Below are 14,898 nucleotides of genomic sequence, written 5' to 3'. Positions count from 1 at the left end.
ATTTTTTACCTATTGATTTTATCATTGATATTGAATAATCAAAGCATTTTCCTAACTCTTATTATTCACTTAAATACTCACCTACATTTATATTTACAAAATTCGCATTCATAAGGTTTTTTGCCTGTATGAGTTCTTTCATGTCTAAGAAAACACGATTTGAACTTAAACTCTTTAGTACACGTTCCGCATTTGTGTAATACACCTCCAGCATATAGATCCTTATTAGACTTGAAACGTTCATCATCGTTGTGTTTTAATATCATGTGATTACTTAGCTGTACCTTTAGCCTGAAAATGGATCATTGTAATATTTATTATTTTTTACCTGTTAATTTAGTCATTGATATTGAATAACCAAAGCATTTTCCTAACTCTTGTTGTTCACTTAAATACTCACCTAAATTTATATCTACAAAATTCGCATTGATAAGGTTTTTCGCCTGTATGAATTCTTTCATGGCTACGTAAATGCGTTTTGTTCTTAAACTCTTTATTACACGTTTTGCATTTGTATGATACACCTCCAGCATATAGGTCCTTATTAGACTTGAAACGTTCATCATTGTTATGCTTTGCCACCATATGTTGTCTTAGCACTACTTTATTTCTGCGAAACGATCGTTGAAATATTTATTATTTTTACCAATTAATTTAATCATTGATAATGAATTATCAAAGCATTTCCCTATGTAGTTCAATTAAATACTTACCCAAATTTAGCAACACAAAACTCGCATTGATAAGGTTTTTCGCCTGTATGAGTTCTTTCATGCATATGTAATTTTGAGTTGTTTATAAACTCTTTATTACACGTTTTGCATTTGTATGATACACCTCCAGTATATAGGTCCTTATTAGACTTGAAACGTTCATCATTGTTATGCTTTGTCATCACATGTTGTGTTAGCCCTTCTTTATATCTGCGAAACGACCGTTGAAATATTTATTATTCTTACCAGTTAATTTAATCATTGATAATGAAGTACCAAAGCATTTCCCTATAACTATTGCAGTTCACTGAAATACTCACCCAAATTTATCAACACAAAACTCGCATTGATAAGGTTTTTCGCCTGTATGAATTCTTTCATGCCTATGACAATTCGTTTTGTCCATAAACTCTTTATTACACGTTTTGCATTTGTATGATACACCTCCAGTATATAGGTCCTTATTAAACTTGAAACGTTCATCATTGTTATGCTTTGTCACCATATGTTGTATTAGCGTTTTTTTATATCTGCGAAACGATCGTTGAAATATTTATTATTTTTACCAATTAATTTAATCATTGATAATGAAGTACCAAAGCATTTCCCTATAACTATTGCAGTTCAATTAAATACTTACCCAAATTTACCAACACAAAACTCGCATTGATAAGGTTTTTCGCCTGTATGAGTTCTTTCATGCATATGAAAATTTGATTTTTTCTTAAACTCTTTATTACACGTTTTGCATTTGTATGATACACCTCTAGTATATAGGTCCTTATTAGACTTGAAACGTTCATCATTGTTATGCTTTGCCACCACATGTTGTCTTAGCGTTTTTTTATATCTGCGAAACGACCGTTGAAATATTTATCATTCTTACCAGTTAATTTAATTATTGATAATGAAGTACCAAAGCATTTCCCTATAACTATTGCAGTTCACTGAAATACTCACCTAAATTTATTTTCACAAAATTCGCATTGATAAGGTTTTTCGCTTGTATGAATTCTTTCATGCTTATGACAATTCGTTTTGTTCTTAAACTCTTTATTACACGTTTTGCATTTGTATGATACACCTTCAGTATATAGGTCCTTATTAGACTTGAAACGTTCATCATTGTAATGCTTTGCCACCACATGTTGTCTTAGCACTTCTTTATATCTGCGAAACGACCGTTGAAATATTTATTATTCTTACCAGTTAATTTAATCATTGATAATGAAGTACCAAAGCATTTCCCTATAACTATTGCAGTTCAATTAAATACTTACCCAAATTTAGCAACACAAAACTCGCATTGATAAGGTTTTTCGCCTGTATGAGTTCTTTCATGCATATGTAATTTTGATTTGTCCACAAACTCTTTATTACACATTTTGCATTTGTATGATACACCTCCAGTATATAAGTCCTTATTAGATTTGAAACGTTCATCATTGTTATGCTTTGCCACCACATGTTGTCTTAGCGTTTTTTTATATCTGCGAAACGACCGTTGAAATATTTATTATTCTTACCAGTTAATTTAATCATTGATAATGAAGTACCAAAGCATTTCCCTATAACTATTGCAGTTCACTTAAATACTCACTTAGATTTATATTTACAAAACTCGCATTGATGAGGTTTTTCGCCTATATGAGTTCTTTCATGTCTAAGAAAACACGATTTGTTCTTAAACTCTTTAGTACACGTTCCGCATTTGTGTAATACACCTCCAGCATATAGATCCTTATTAGACTTGAAACGTTCATCATCGTTGTGTTTTAATATCATGTGATTACTTAGCTGTACCTTTAGCCTGAAAATGGATCATTGTAATATTTATTATTTTTTACCTGTTAATTTAATCATTGATATTGAATAACAAAAGCATTTTCCTAACTCTTGTTGTTCAATTAAATACTCACACACATTTATATTTACAAAACTCGCATTGATAAAGTTTGTCTGTATGAGTTCTTTCATGCATATGAAAACTTGATTTTTTCTTAAACTCTTTATTACACGTTTTGCATTTGTATGATACACCTCTAGTATATAGGTCCTTATTAGACTTGAAACGTTCATCATCGTTATGTTTTGACATCACGTGACTACATAGATGTACCTTTTGCGTGCAAACAGATTACTGTAATATTTATTATTTTTTACCTTTTAATTTAATCATTGATGTTGAATGACCAAAGCATTTCCTTAACTTTTGTTATTCAATTAAATACTCACCCACATTTATATTTACAAAACTCGCATTGTTAAGGTTTTTCGCCTGTATGAGTTCTCTTATGAATTTGGAATTTTGTTTTGTCCTTAAGGACGTTCACCGGCTAATCGATTTCTATACAAAATGCTTCAAATTTTAACTACATGATATTAATATCATTATCGATATATCCTCCAAAATTCAGAAAATTTAGCGGTACCAAATTCGAGTTATTAATTTTCAAAGTTGCAACTTTTAACATGTAAGGTATAGCCCAAGCGTGCGCTCAAGTGACATTGCAATTCATAGCAACTGTGATATCTATACGATTGTTCTAAAAAATTAGGATATGATGCAGGACGATGCTAAAAATAACATTTAAAAAAACGGGGATCCGTAGCGGTGCCGTTTTTGAGTTATCGAAGTTCGAAGTGGTGTATCCGATAGCACTTGAAGTAAGTCGCCGCATGAGCCGTTGCTATGAGACGGGTCTCCGCTTTTCTCAACAGGCTAGTGTGCGTGTATACATACAAGGCATCGAACCCCGTTTGCTTGTGCGTGAGTACACTCAGCAGAAAAAGTATTGGCATGGGAAGCGGAGTGGGGAGAGATATGCGCTATGCACCGAGAAGCGAGCGAGCAGTAAACTTTTGGCTACGATTGTAGCCGGTGAACGTCCTTAAACTCTTTTTGACACGTTCCGCATTTGTATAATACACCTCCAGTATATAAATCCTTCTTAGACTTGAAACGTTTCATCATTATAGTGCATTTCCACCACGTGTGTTCTTAAGTTATCTTTTGTCCTGCAAAACGACCGTTTCAATTTTTATTACATTTACCAGTTATTTAATCAATGATATTGAATCACCAAAGCATTTCCTAATTCTTGTTGTTCACTTAAATACCCACTTACATATAATATCGCAATGATATTACATAAATATCGCATTGATAAGGCTTTTCGTTTTTATGAGTTCTCTCGTGTCTACTCAAACTACAATTAGTTTTAAGCTTTCATTATATACCTCTGGACTGATAACGGCAGCCATTACTGGAATCCAAGATCTCAGAGCCATCAGATCCGGAAGTTGGCCAAATCAAGAACTAACTAGCTGCATTTCGAGTAAGAATCGATACAATCGGGACGCGTGTGAGGTTATATATTTTATTTAAACTATTATAAAATATTCAATTAAGGTCCTTACGCTATCATAAGCAGAGATAAAAATAAAAATAAAATTAAAAAAATAGTCCGTTATTGTTCTGCGGAAACGTGTAAAAATACAAACATGAAATACAGTCCTGCATTTGCAAGTTCGACAAAAGAAAAAGGTGTGTCATTTTATAAGTAAGTTTTAGATTTTGTGATATGTGAACCTTAAATCTGGAACACTATTTACTTTTTTTTATTCAAGTAATAATAATTTAAACAATTGTGCTTCCATAGGATTCTAATCTTACATTCATCTATTTTATATTTATTATTATTATAGAGAATATTCTTTATTATTATGTATTTCTGATATATAATAATAAAGAATGTTCTCTATAATAATAATAAATATAAAATGGATATGAATGTATGATTAGAATCCTATATGGAAGCACAATTGTTTAAATTATTATTACTTGAATGGAAAAAAGTAAATAGTGTTCCACATTTAAGGTTCACATATCACAAAATCTTAAACTTACTTATAAAATGACACATTTTTTTCTTTTGTTAAACTTGCTCCTGCAGGACTGTATTTCATGTTTGTATTTTTACACGTTTCCGCAGAACAATAACGGACCATTTTTTAAATTTTATTTTTATTTTTGTCTCGGCTTATGATAGCGTAAGGACCTTAATTGAATATTTTATAATAAAATTAAAGTTGAAGGACTCTTTATATGAAAATAATAATTAACGAGGTGAAGGACAACGAGAGTCAATACGTAAGTAAACAAGAAAGCGATTATAACATAAAAATTATAATATGAATTTTCAAAGAAAAAGAATACAAACAAAATACTTAGCCGCTTTAGACACAATTAAAAATTAGAATATCGGTCACTATATAATAGTATAAAAAATCGCTAGATTTCAAACCAAGAGTCGAAACTGGTTACGACATTTTACATCTAGCGATTTTTTATACTATTATATAGTGACCGATATTCTAATTTTTAATTGTGTCTAAAGCGGCTAAGTATTTTGTTTGTATTCTTTTTCTTTGAAAATTCATATTATAATTTTTATGTTATAATCGCTTTCTTGTTTACTTACGAATTGACTCTCATTGTCCTTCACCTCGTTAATTATTATTTTATAATAGTTTAAATAAAATATATAACCTCACACGCGTCCCGATTGTATCGATTCTTACTCGAAATGCAGCTAGTTAGTTCTTGATTTGGCCAACATCCGGACCTGATGGCTTTGAGATCTTTAGGATACACGGTCCTCTCTTTCTATCTTATGGAAAAGGTAGGAAAAGTTGGGGTAACTATAGCAGTCCAGAGGTATATAGTCCCTTTACCACATGCTTTACATATGTGTAGTCTAATTTCATGTATGTTTCTATTCTCTTTATTTGAAATTGTTGGGGAGTTAGAACGATCATCTTAAAATTAAAGAAAGATCTTGTTGCGAAAAAAATGAAAATTGTAACATAATTCTCATAACTTTTAAAATACTCTACTCAAATTAAAGCGTCACCTGCAAGAACAAGCAAACTTCGAAAAAGAATGATTTCGTAAAAGATCATTCGACCGAAATGTTAAAGAAATCATTTTATATAATGTAATCTCTACCCTTCACACCGCCATTTCAAAAAATTTTATGCTAATATTTTATAAAGTTAGAGTATCATAAACGACGATTCATCAAATCTTGAAGTTTTATACGACATTTGTGAAGTTGCACGATGCGAAATGATAATTGTGCACAAATGGTTTTTATGGCTTCCGAAAGATAAAATCGTTTTTTGTATGTAATTTTCTTTTTCGTCGACCTCTGTAAGATTTTTTTCAAAGATTTATTAAACGTTGCAGCAAAATGTTTATTTTTACATCAACGTATATAGTAATTCAGATAATGAAAATAGTACAGAGCACGATAGTAAGGAAAGTGAGATACCAAAATTTACCTTTTCAGTTACTTTTAAACCGTATTAGTGCACATTTTTAATTCGCGACATGGAATTTTCGCAAATATCGTTAAAAATATTGAAATCTGTTGCACCTTCTTTTTTATTTGTGTAACTTTATAAAATGTCGTTGTTTGAAATAAATGTCCGAAAAGAACAGATTCATTAGCTACATGTTTAATTCGTTACGTGGAATTTTCGCAAATATCGTTAAAAATATTGAAATCTGTTGCACCCTCTTTTTTATTTGTATTACTTTATAAAATGTCGTTTGAATTAAATGTCTGAGAAGAACAGATTCATAGCTTTAAAGTATTGTTCTGAAAATCTCGGTACGATGATTATTGATAAAATTATTCTACATCAAAATTTTTGTTTCTTTGTATGATGCATTATTTAACGTATTAATTTTGTTGATCAAATTTTAATGTTCAATGGCATGAATAAAATTAAGAATGATTATTAGGGACTATATAATTCTTACCTCGCTGTTTGTGTTCATCTTCTTTTGTGTCATTATCCGTTTCTTCATTTTGATTAATATTTTTTGATTCAACTCTCTTATCCATCAGAAATATTTTTCAACTCACTTTACTGTAACGTTTTTTATATTACTTTCATACTTTACACGTTCTCAATCTATTTAGACCCTTTTACAATGTTATACTTTTCCTAAATTATAAAAAACCATAAAAAGTAGTAATAATTTTAAGTACAATAAAATTATAATAAACTGATAGCTATCACGAAGAGTAATAAGAAAGTAACCTGTATCAACTAAATTCAATTATAGATATTTAATATTAGTTATAATACAAATATTTAAAGCAATAAAGTCACCTCTCTGACGTTGGATAGTTAGATTTATTTAATAACTTTTATTCCAAAATTAAGATATAGATGTGTAGATTAATACCAAATAATACGTTTGAATTTAAAATTGTTTGCTGACAAATAAGCACGTCAATGTCTTCAGAACGACTGATCCAAGGTCTTCGTATGGGTACCTATTATAAGTGTTCATATACATACAGATATAAATATTTGTTATTCTTTCGAGAACCGATAGGACATTTTGCATTATAGTTTCAGGAATCGTATAAACTGCGGAGAAATGTTCTTTAGGAAAGCAAAATAACCAGTATCTTCTGTTTTTGCTTAAAGAAAACGGTGTAACCTTGGTGTTAATTGAAATTATAAAGTATAGAGAAATTGATATTATACTACACAAGCTACACGGTTTACTTTTGCAAATAACAAAAAATACAGGTTGATGTACTTTAATAAAAAATACATTACCGTAATAGAAGCAGTAGTCAGAGCAGTAAGTCAGAGACCTTACAGCAGAATGTAATGTCAATTTTCGTAAGAATCGTTGATAAACAGACACGAACGCGCACGCTCCCGCACACACCTTACCAATTAAAGTATTGCTATGTCAAGATGGATTTTCAATTTGTGCATACCATAGTAATTTCTATTGTTTGATAACTAAAATTACATAGAAAAAAATACTACATTATATAAGGATGATAACCGATTAAATATCCGCTGTGTATAGGACGTTCACCGGCTACTTTCGTAGCCAAAAGTTTACTACACGCTCGCTTCTCTGTGTATAGCGCATGTCTCTTCCCATTCCACGTATATAGGAAAGTAGGGATACAGCTTATTCTTGCGAGGGTGATGCCGTCTGGGGCAAAGAGATGGTATCATTGCCTCACTTGCTGCGCGCTCTTTTGGCAAAAGTTAGAACTTATTCAAAAATTGTCAATCATTGTGTTAAATGTGGTTACGTAAAAAATTATATATAATATGCCTATGTTTGCTGCAATTGGTTGTAAAAATACAAATAATCTCGAGAGAAAGTCGGAAAACAATTATATTTAGAAAAAGCATATAAAATATCATTTCATACGTAAGTATAGTTGCTTATCAATTATTAATTTTCAAATGTAATCTCTATTGTCAATATTTGTTTTCTTTATATTTTTGGTACCAGCTTTTAAACTCCATTTCGATTTGAATCAATATTAACTAATAAATTTACAAATTTCTAATATTGTATGATTCACTTACGACGTTAGATTTCCAACTGATTCCGGAAAATGTAAGAAATGGATAGATGCGATGAATTTGGGAGAGTTCCGGCCAACAAAAAGAAGTGTATTGTGTTCTTTACATTTCCAAGAAGAATTTTTAATTAGAAAAGAGAATAGGAGACGTGTTATGTTAAAATCTGATGCAGTTCCATCGGTATACTATATACCCAAATAGCAAAATGCTAGCAGTATGCCAGTAGTATGCCATGCCAGCAAACTTGATCATGACGTTACAGCAGATATCGAGCTGCTGCTTCCTCATGAAACTCAGTTCCTAACAGCTTATCCTGCCTATTTTCAATGAAAAATTTTTCACCCCCGAGAAGGGGTGGCATCCCCCCCCAGGGTAAAAGCAACTCCCGGTATAGGGTCAACTTTGAAGTAGAGGGTATATAGAACCTACATCCAAATGTGCAGGAAAATCGGTGTTGCTTCAAAGAATCCTACGGGAAAATGGTCATTGACTGGACTATATAGGTTTTAATAAAAGCTTCGAAAAGAAAGCTGAATATAGATGAATCTGACACATTAGATTCAGAATTCAATCTAAAATGTGAAAAAAGATGTATTAACATTAATTTAACAGAAGACCTCGATAAACGTAATCATGGAGGTAAGTTTTTCTAAAGTAAAATAAAAAAATAAATCTTCTCACAATAAATAATATCTATAAATAAATAATCTCTCTGTAAATAAATCTATAAATAATTAATAAATAATAAATAAAAAATGAATAATCTCTATAATAAATAATCTCTCTAAAAACAATTAATAAACAACTAATAAATAACAACAAACAACAACAATAAACAACAACAATAACAACAACAACAATAAACAACTAATCCTTACTCGTTACACAATGTACTATTTCATTCATCTTTTCTATTTATTAGATATTTCCGATAATACTACTGAACAACGATTTATTAATCGTGCAACCTCAATGAATCCAGAAAAAATATCGAATTCAATTGATATAACGAGTCCAGAAAAAAATAATACTGCTCAATTGTCATCACGTACAAATTATGATACACCACGGGAGGAGCAAATAAGAAAAGAAGCAAATATGAAAATAGAAAAATACAAACGGAAAATAAAAATTCTGCAACAAAAAGAAAGAAGAAATAAAGAAAAGATCATAAACGAGCTACTAAAATCATTGAAGAAAAAATGTTATTTACAAGAAAATGAATTGAACATTATTGGGAATATAAGTAAATGTAATAAAGGCGATCTTTTCAAAAGATTGCTGAAAAAATCTTCAAATAAATCTATTCCAAAGACGTATACTCCAGAACTACGATCTTTTGCACTTACTTTAAATTATTATTCTCCCAAAGCTTATACTTATGTTCGTAACAAATTGCATAAACTGTCTACCGCATCCTGTTACAATTTCTAAGTGGTACCAATCCGTGCACGCTGAACCTGACTTTAGTCAGCTGCTTTAGTAAAGAAGCACTAAATTGTATCAAAGAAAAAGTTATACAATCTAATTACCCATTGCTTGGAGCATTAATTATTATTGATGAAATGTCTATTCGTCAGCATCTTGAATACGACGGGAAAAAATGTAGTGGCTACATAGATATGGGTACTTTTAATGAAATGGATAAGGATGATGACAGTTTACCTGTCGCGAAAGATGCTCTAGTTTTTTCAATTAATTGTGTTAATGGTGCTTGGAAAATTCCTGTAGCTTATTTTTTAATTAATGGCATAACCAGTGATAAAAAAGTTAATCTCATTAAAAATTGTCATTCTTTCTTGCATGATACTGGTATGCAAATAATTTCATTAACCTTTGATGGAACTTCTTCAAATATAAAAATGGCTAAAGAGCTTGATTGTGATTTTAATAATTTAAATACATTGCAGTTATGGTTTCGTGATCCACAAACAAATAATAAAATTTACATATATTTGGATCCATGCCACATGATTAAACTTGTTCGTAATCCTTTTGGAGCCTTAAAGTGGCTTATGAACGAATCAGGCGGAAGTATATCATGGAAATTTATGGAAAAGTTACGCGAAATTCAAGAAAAAGAGGGATTACATCTTGCCAACAAACTTCGAACAGCGCACATAAATTATGTAAAATAAAGAATGAAAGTTCGATTAGCGACTCAAACATTTAGCAAATCAGTTGCAGATTCTCTTGAAATTTGTTCATATCAATTAAATTTAAAAGAATTTGATAATTGTAAAGCAACTATATATAGAATTTATCAATATATTTAATGATTTATTTGCACTTACATATTCAATAGTAAGAATATGAAACAAGTTTTAAAAAACCTATAAATGAAAAAAACAAATCCGAAATATTTTCTAAACTTACACACAGTGTGAAAATTATATTTTAAATTTAAAACTAGCGAATGGTCACTCTACTTGATTGTCAAAAACGGACTGGATTTTTCGGATTTTTATCCCAGTTTTTTTTAATGTTATTTCTAGCATCGTCCTGCATCATATCCTATTTTTTTAGAACAATCGTATAGATATCACAGTCGCTATGAATTGAAATGTCACTTGAGCGCACGCTTGGGTTATACCTTACATGTTAAAAGCTGCAACTTTGAAAATTAATAACTCGAATTCGCTACCGCTAAATTTTCTGAATTTTGGAGGATATATCGATAATGAATATTAATAGCATGTAGTTAAAATATGAAGCATTTCGTATAGAAAGCGATTAGCCGGTGAACGTCCTTAACTCAACGAAATACTTAGTTTCGGTGAATATTAGTTATGCGCTATGGACATATAGCTATACGGACTGTTTGTCAGTTGATCAGCAATGGCTGTTTTCAACAGTTACGTGCAAGGTTGTCAATATTGATGTACTTTTAAATGATATAATCAGATTTTTAGAAAATTATTAAATATACACAACGATAGTATTTAGCGCTCTCTCGTATGACTTTGCTGAATGCAATTTATTATAATTTACATCCGTACTATGTCGAAGAAGAAAGATCAATACCGCACTATTGTTATCAAAATTTTTTAATATCGGTCATATTGCAGCTTTTACATTCTACAAAAAACAGCTTTGCAACTGACGTATCCTTTAACATCATTTGATTAAATTCTGATCCACAGAAGCATGAGGACATATGCTTATCATATATAGCCTGTTACAACATAATAGTAGCAATTCTAATTATTCTACTGAACACAGTCAATATGTATATGTTAAATCGTTTTCCTTATATCGTCTTTGCAATTTTTCGAGAGTAGCATTTGTATTAAGTTTATGATATGTGTTATTATATAACGAGTTGCAATCATAATATGTGAAAAATTATTGTGGTAAATATTATTAAAGCAAAACATTACACTATGTCGAGAGATTAATGCGACAAGCTATAAAGGTAACGCTTAAATTATTATTTTTATTAAAGAATTAATACGTGTACATGTTAAAATTTCAATCAAATTAAAAAAATTAAAGCAGTTATCTATTACACGTCAAATATAATGTTAAACCGGAAAATTGTATTACTTTACTCGTTATATGCATATAATACCGTCTACTAGGTATGTAGTTACCAAATTATAACAAATATAAACATTATTTGACATTATCTTCAAAGTTTATTGTCGTAATACATACATTACAAAAGAAAGTCGAAATACAAAAAATAGTACATTCCCAAACATAGTCCAACTGTTAAATATTAAATATAAAACCTAAATGATCAGAACATACATGTTTACACTTTATTAAGAATCGTCTTATTCCATTCCTAATATTATATACTTTCCTATTCCAATATTCAAATATTTAATACGATTAAATAAATTTATGTACGCTTCGTCTTCACGTTCAATCGCTCAAAACATTCGTTTCACATATCTTTCATGTAAGAGTACAGACAACCATTCTAAAAAATTCACGCGCGTTACAAGGTTACATAAAAATTGTTTAATTCAGCTACATAATTTGAAAAACTATACATCAATAAGTTGCATTTCTATTAATTATACAATTCTGTTTTCTGAAGTTTTATTCACATGTAGAGTTACACGACGCATGGTAATTGTTTGTAATACCACATAATTTTTTAATTACATGATTTCAAAGATAGCGTAATGATTTTGAACAACCCGTTACGTTTGATTTATTAATATTAATTAATTGATGTAGGCATATGTTATACCGTCATATTACTTTTTTGGTAAGTATCTGTCTGACATCAAAGAAAAGCACAAATAATGTTTACAGTGATATACGAACGGGAATTGCACCTATATTTAAGATCCTGAATACCGAAAGCGCACTCCGAAGAAACGAGCACGGATATACTCAGCCTAACATAACTCAATGATATCCAACGATTATAAAATGGACTAACATACTTTTATGAAAATTAAATACATCCAACGACTTCATTTATTCTTAGTCAACACTTTAAAAATTGCACGGTAATTTTTGATAATCACAGTTCCACGTTTCATCATTACAATATCCAATATCGTTTCTAGTTAAAATATCGAAGTTTTAGCTTGAGACCTACAAAGAAAATCCTGATATTTTCATGAACTTTGTATACCTGACGAACATAAAAGTAAAGCACCTAATTGCTCACGTCTCAACACTGAAATGAAATGTCACTGTAACTGCAAAAGCGAATGAACGTTATTTAGTACAACGTGTAGCTTTAATTTCAGGAAAATCATATTGTCTTTAATTCGTGTAAGTGTACTACATTAAATTAGGCGTAGATATAAGTGTAAGTGTTAATTACATTTAAATAATTGACACTTAAACGTAATTAAATGTTGAAGTATAGATTATTATAAATTATTATAAATTATCATAATTTATATTTTTCAACACTGTAAGATTATTCTACGAGTGTTATACGCCCATTTATGTAACATCCTTCATCTTTTATAATATCCTGCGTATATTTTTTAACATCGCTAAAATGTAACAACGTGTGCAATTTGTATATACAATAAAATGACAAAAGAGGTTTTAACAGTCATTGCTGCTAAAATGACTGTTGACGTCCGCATATTATTATAGCATATTCAAAAAAATAAAAACACTTTTAACGATGATATATTATTATCGGGCTTAGACATACAATCATCCATTAATATTACAAGAATATATATAATAGATATTATAAAATCTAATGGACACAGCATGAGAAGTTATAAATAGAGAAGTTCTACATGAGAAGTTGTACATAGCAAACAAACCTCTACAACGTATATAACGACATCAATTTCTCATTTACATACATTAGATTTTATATATAAGGACTAATTGAAAAGAATCGCATTCCCGATCGAAACGTATAAGTTTGAATTTAATAAAGAATTTGACTAAACACATACATCCAGTGTCTGTGGCTCTAATTGGAATTTTATATATTATGATTTTATTCAGCCTTCTTTATACATTTTTTAATTGTGCTATTACTACACACAATAGATATGAAGAAGGATAAGAATATTATAATTCTTATTCATATGAACTTTTAACATTTTACCACTCTGACTATTCTAATTTACGTATGTACCCGAAAAAGTAAAGGATATGAGAACTGCGTTACCGAAAAATTTTATAGGTTTCAAGTAGTTTCATAATTATAATTTACTGTAACATTGATAATAAACCGGGCGGCGTCAAACTGTTTTTTGTAATTTCTTTATTATTTTCAATTAAAAGCTTCTTTGTTACACATCTGGCTCTTAGCCCTCTATTTGTATAGTCTGTAATAATATTAAAAGACATACCTTGCAAGGATGTTTTTTTTACATTCGTACTTCGAGTCCTCATATGTTAACGAAGTACCATTTGGTATAGGAATTCTTTGCACATTCATAAATTCGCAATAATGTTAATTATTGTAATGAAACAGAAATTTGTGCTGTTTCAGAGATCGAATATGTCTATAAAGTTACCGTTGCAATATATCATTTGTCACAAAATAATTTAAGTATATAGGACGGATTATCAAATAAATCCATTTATTCTTGATATTCAAGAATGTACCTACCTAAACATATCACCACAAAACTCACAATGATAAGGTTTTTCGCCTATATGAGTTCTCTCATGAATATGCAATATGCAAATGCGCTTTGTTTTTAAACCCTTTATTACACACGTTCCGCATTTGTATTCGTAGTTTAATTGAGAATTATGTGCTAATCATAATATGCGGAAGGCCTAGTAATAATACGAAAGAGTGTGTCTATTTTGAATGTCTGAACACAACTGCCGGTGTCGACCTTCTGCCTGTCGACATACAGATCGTTGCCTAGCCGCGCATGTCGTGACGTTTAGCATAGGCGTAGGTAACACCTCCCCTATCTGGAAGAGTGACACTGGTAATCCTCCAGTTTACGTGGACGACGTCTATTGCGTTGAGAGCGTCTAACGCTCTCTGGTTGTTCCTGTTGCACAGGTTGTTCCTGTTGCACAGGTTCCGATCGTTGACCTGAATCTGGTTGTGAAGACGCTTCTTGAGGTTGCAATAGTTCTTGGTTGAGGTCTTCTAGAATTTGAGGTGAAGTAGAATTTCCTTGAGGAACAGAGGTAGTTTCTTGAATGTTCTCTTGTTTTCCTCCCTGATCGAAGGCATTGATTAATATTTCAAGTGGTAATTGAATTTCTTGCTGTTGAGATGAGTCGTCTGCATTGTCCTTGATAGCTCTAAACTTGATTTGATTCGCATGAGCTCGAACCAAGCGACTTCGTG

The 14,898-nt window shown here is 30.6% G+C and overlaps 1 protein-coding gene across 1 annotated transcript; it reads right to left on the bottom strand.

Moving 5' to 3' along the window:
* Window positions 1-81: 81 nt before the first annotated feature.
* LOC108771211 (zinc finger protein 845) lies at window positions 82-2,811 on the bottom strand (the record flags this gene model as incomplete). The annotated part of the gene is made up of 9 exons (XM_018547535.1): window positions 2,633-2,811; window positions 2,314-2,523; window positions 1,994-2,203; window positions 1,674-1,883; window positions 1,354-1,563; window positions 1,034-1,243; window positions 714-923; window positions 401-610; window positions 82-291 (listed from the first exon to the last, which is right to left on the bottom strand). Coding segments are annotated over exons 1-9 (1,859 nt in total), but the record flags the coding sequence as incomplete, so codon positions are not given.
* Window positions 2,812-14,898: the final 12,087 nt, after the last annotated feature.

This window comes from Cyphomyrmex costatus, unplaced genomic scaffold (assembly GCF_001594065.2).
Source record: "Cyphomyrmex costatus isolate MS0001 unplaced genomic scaffold, Ccosl1.0 scaffold65, whole genome shotgun sequence".
NCBI classification, from domain to species: domain Eukaryota; kingdom Metazoa; phylum Arthropoda; class Insecta; order Hymenoptera; family Formicidae; genus Cyphomyrmex; species Cyphomyrmex costatus.
The sequence above is the reverse complement of the archived record's forward strand: the minus strand, read 5'-3'. Positions and strand labels throughout refer to the sequence as shown.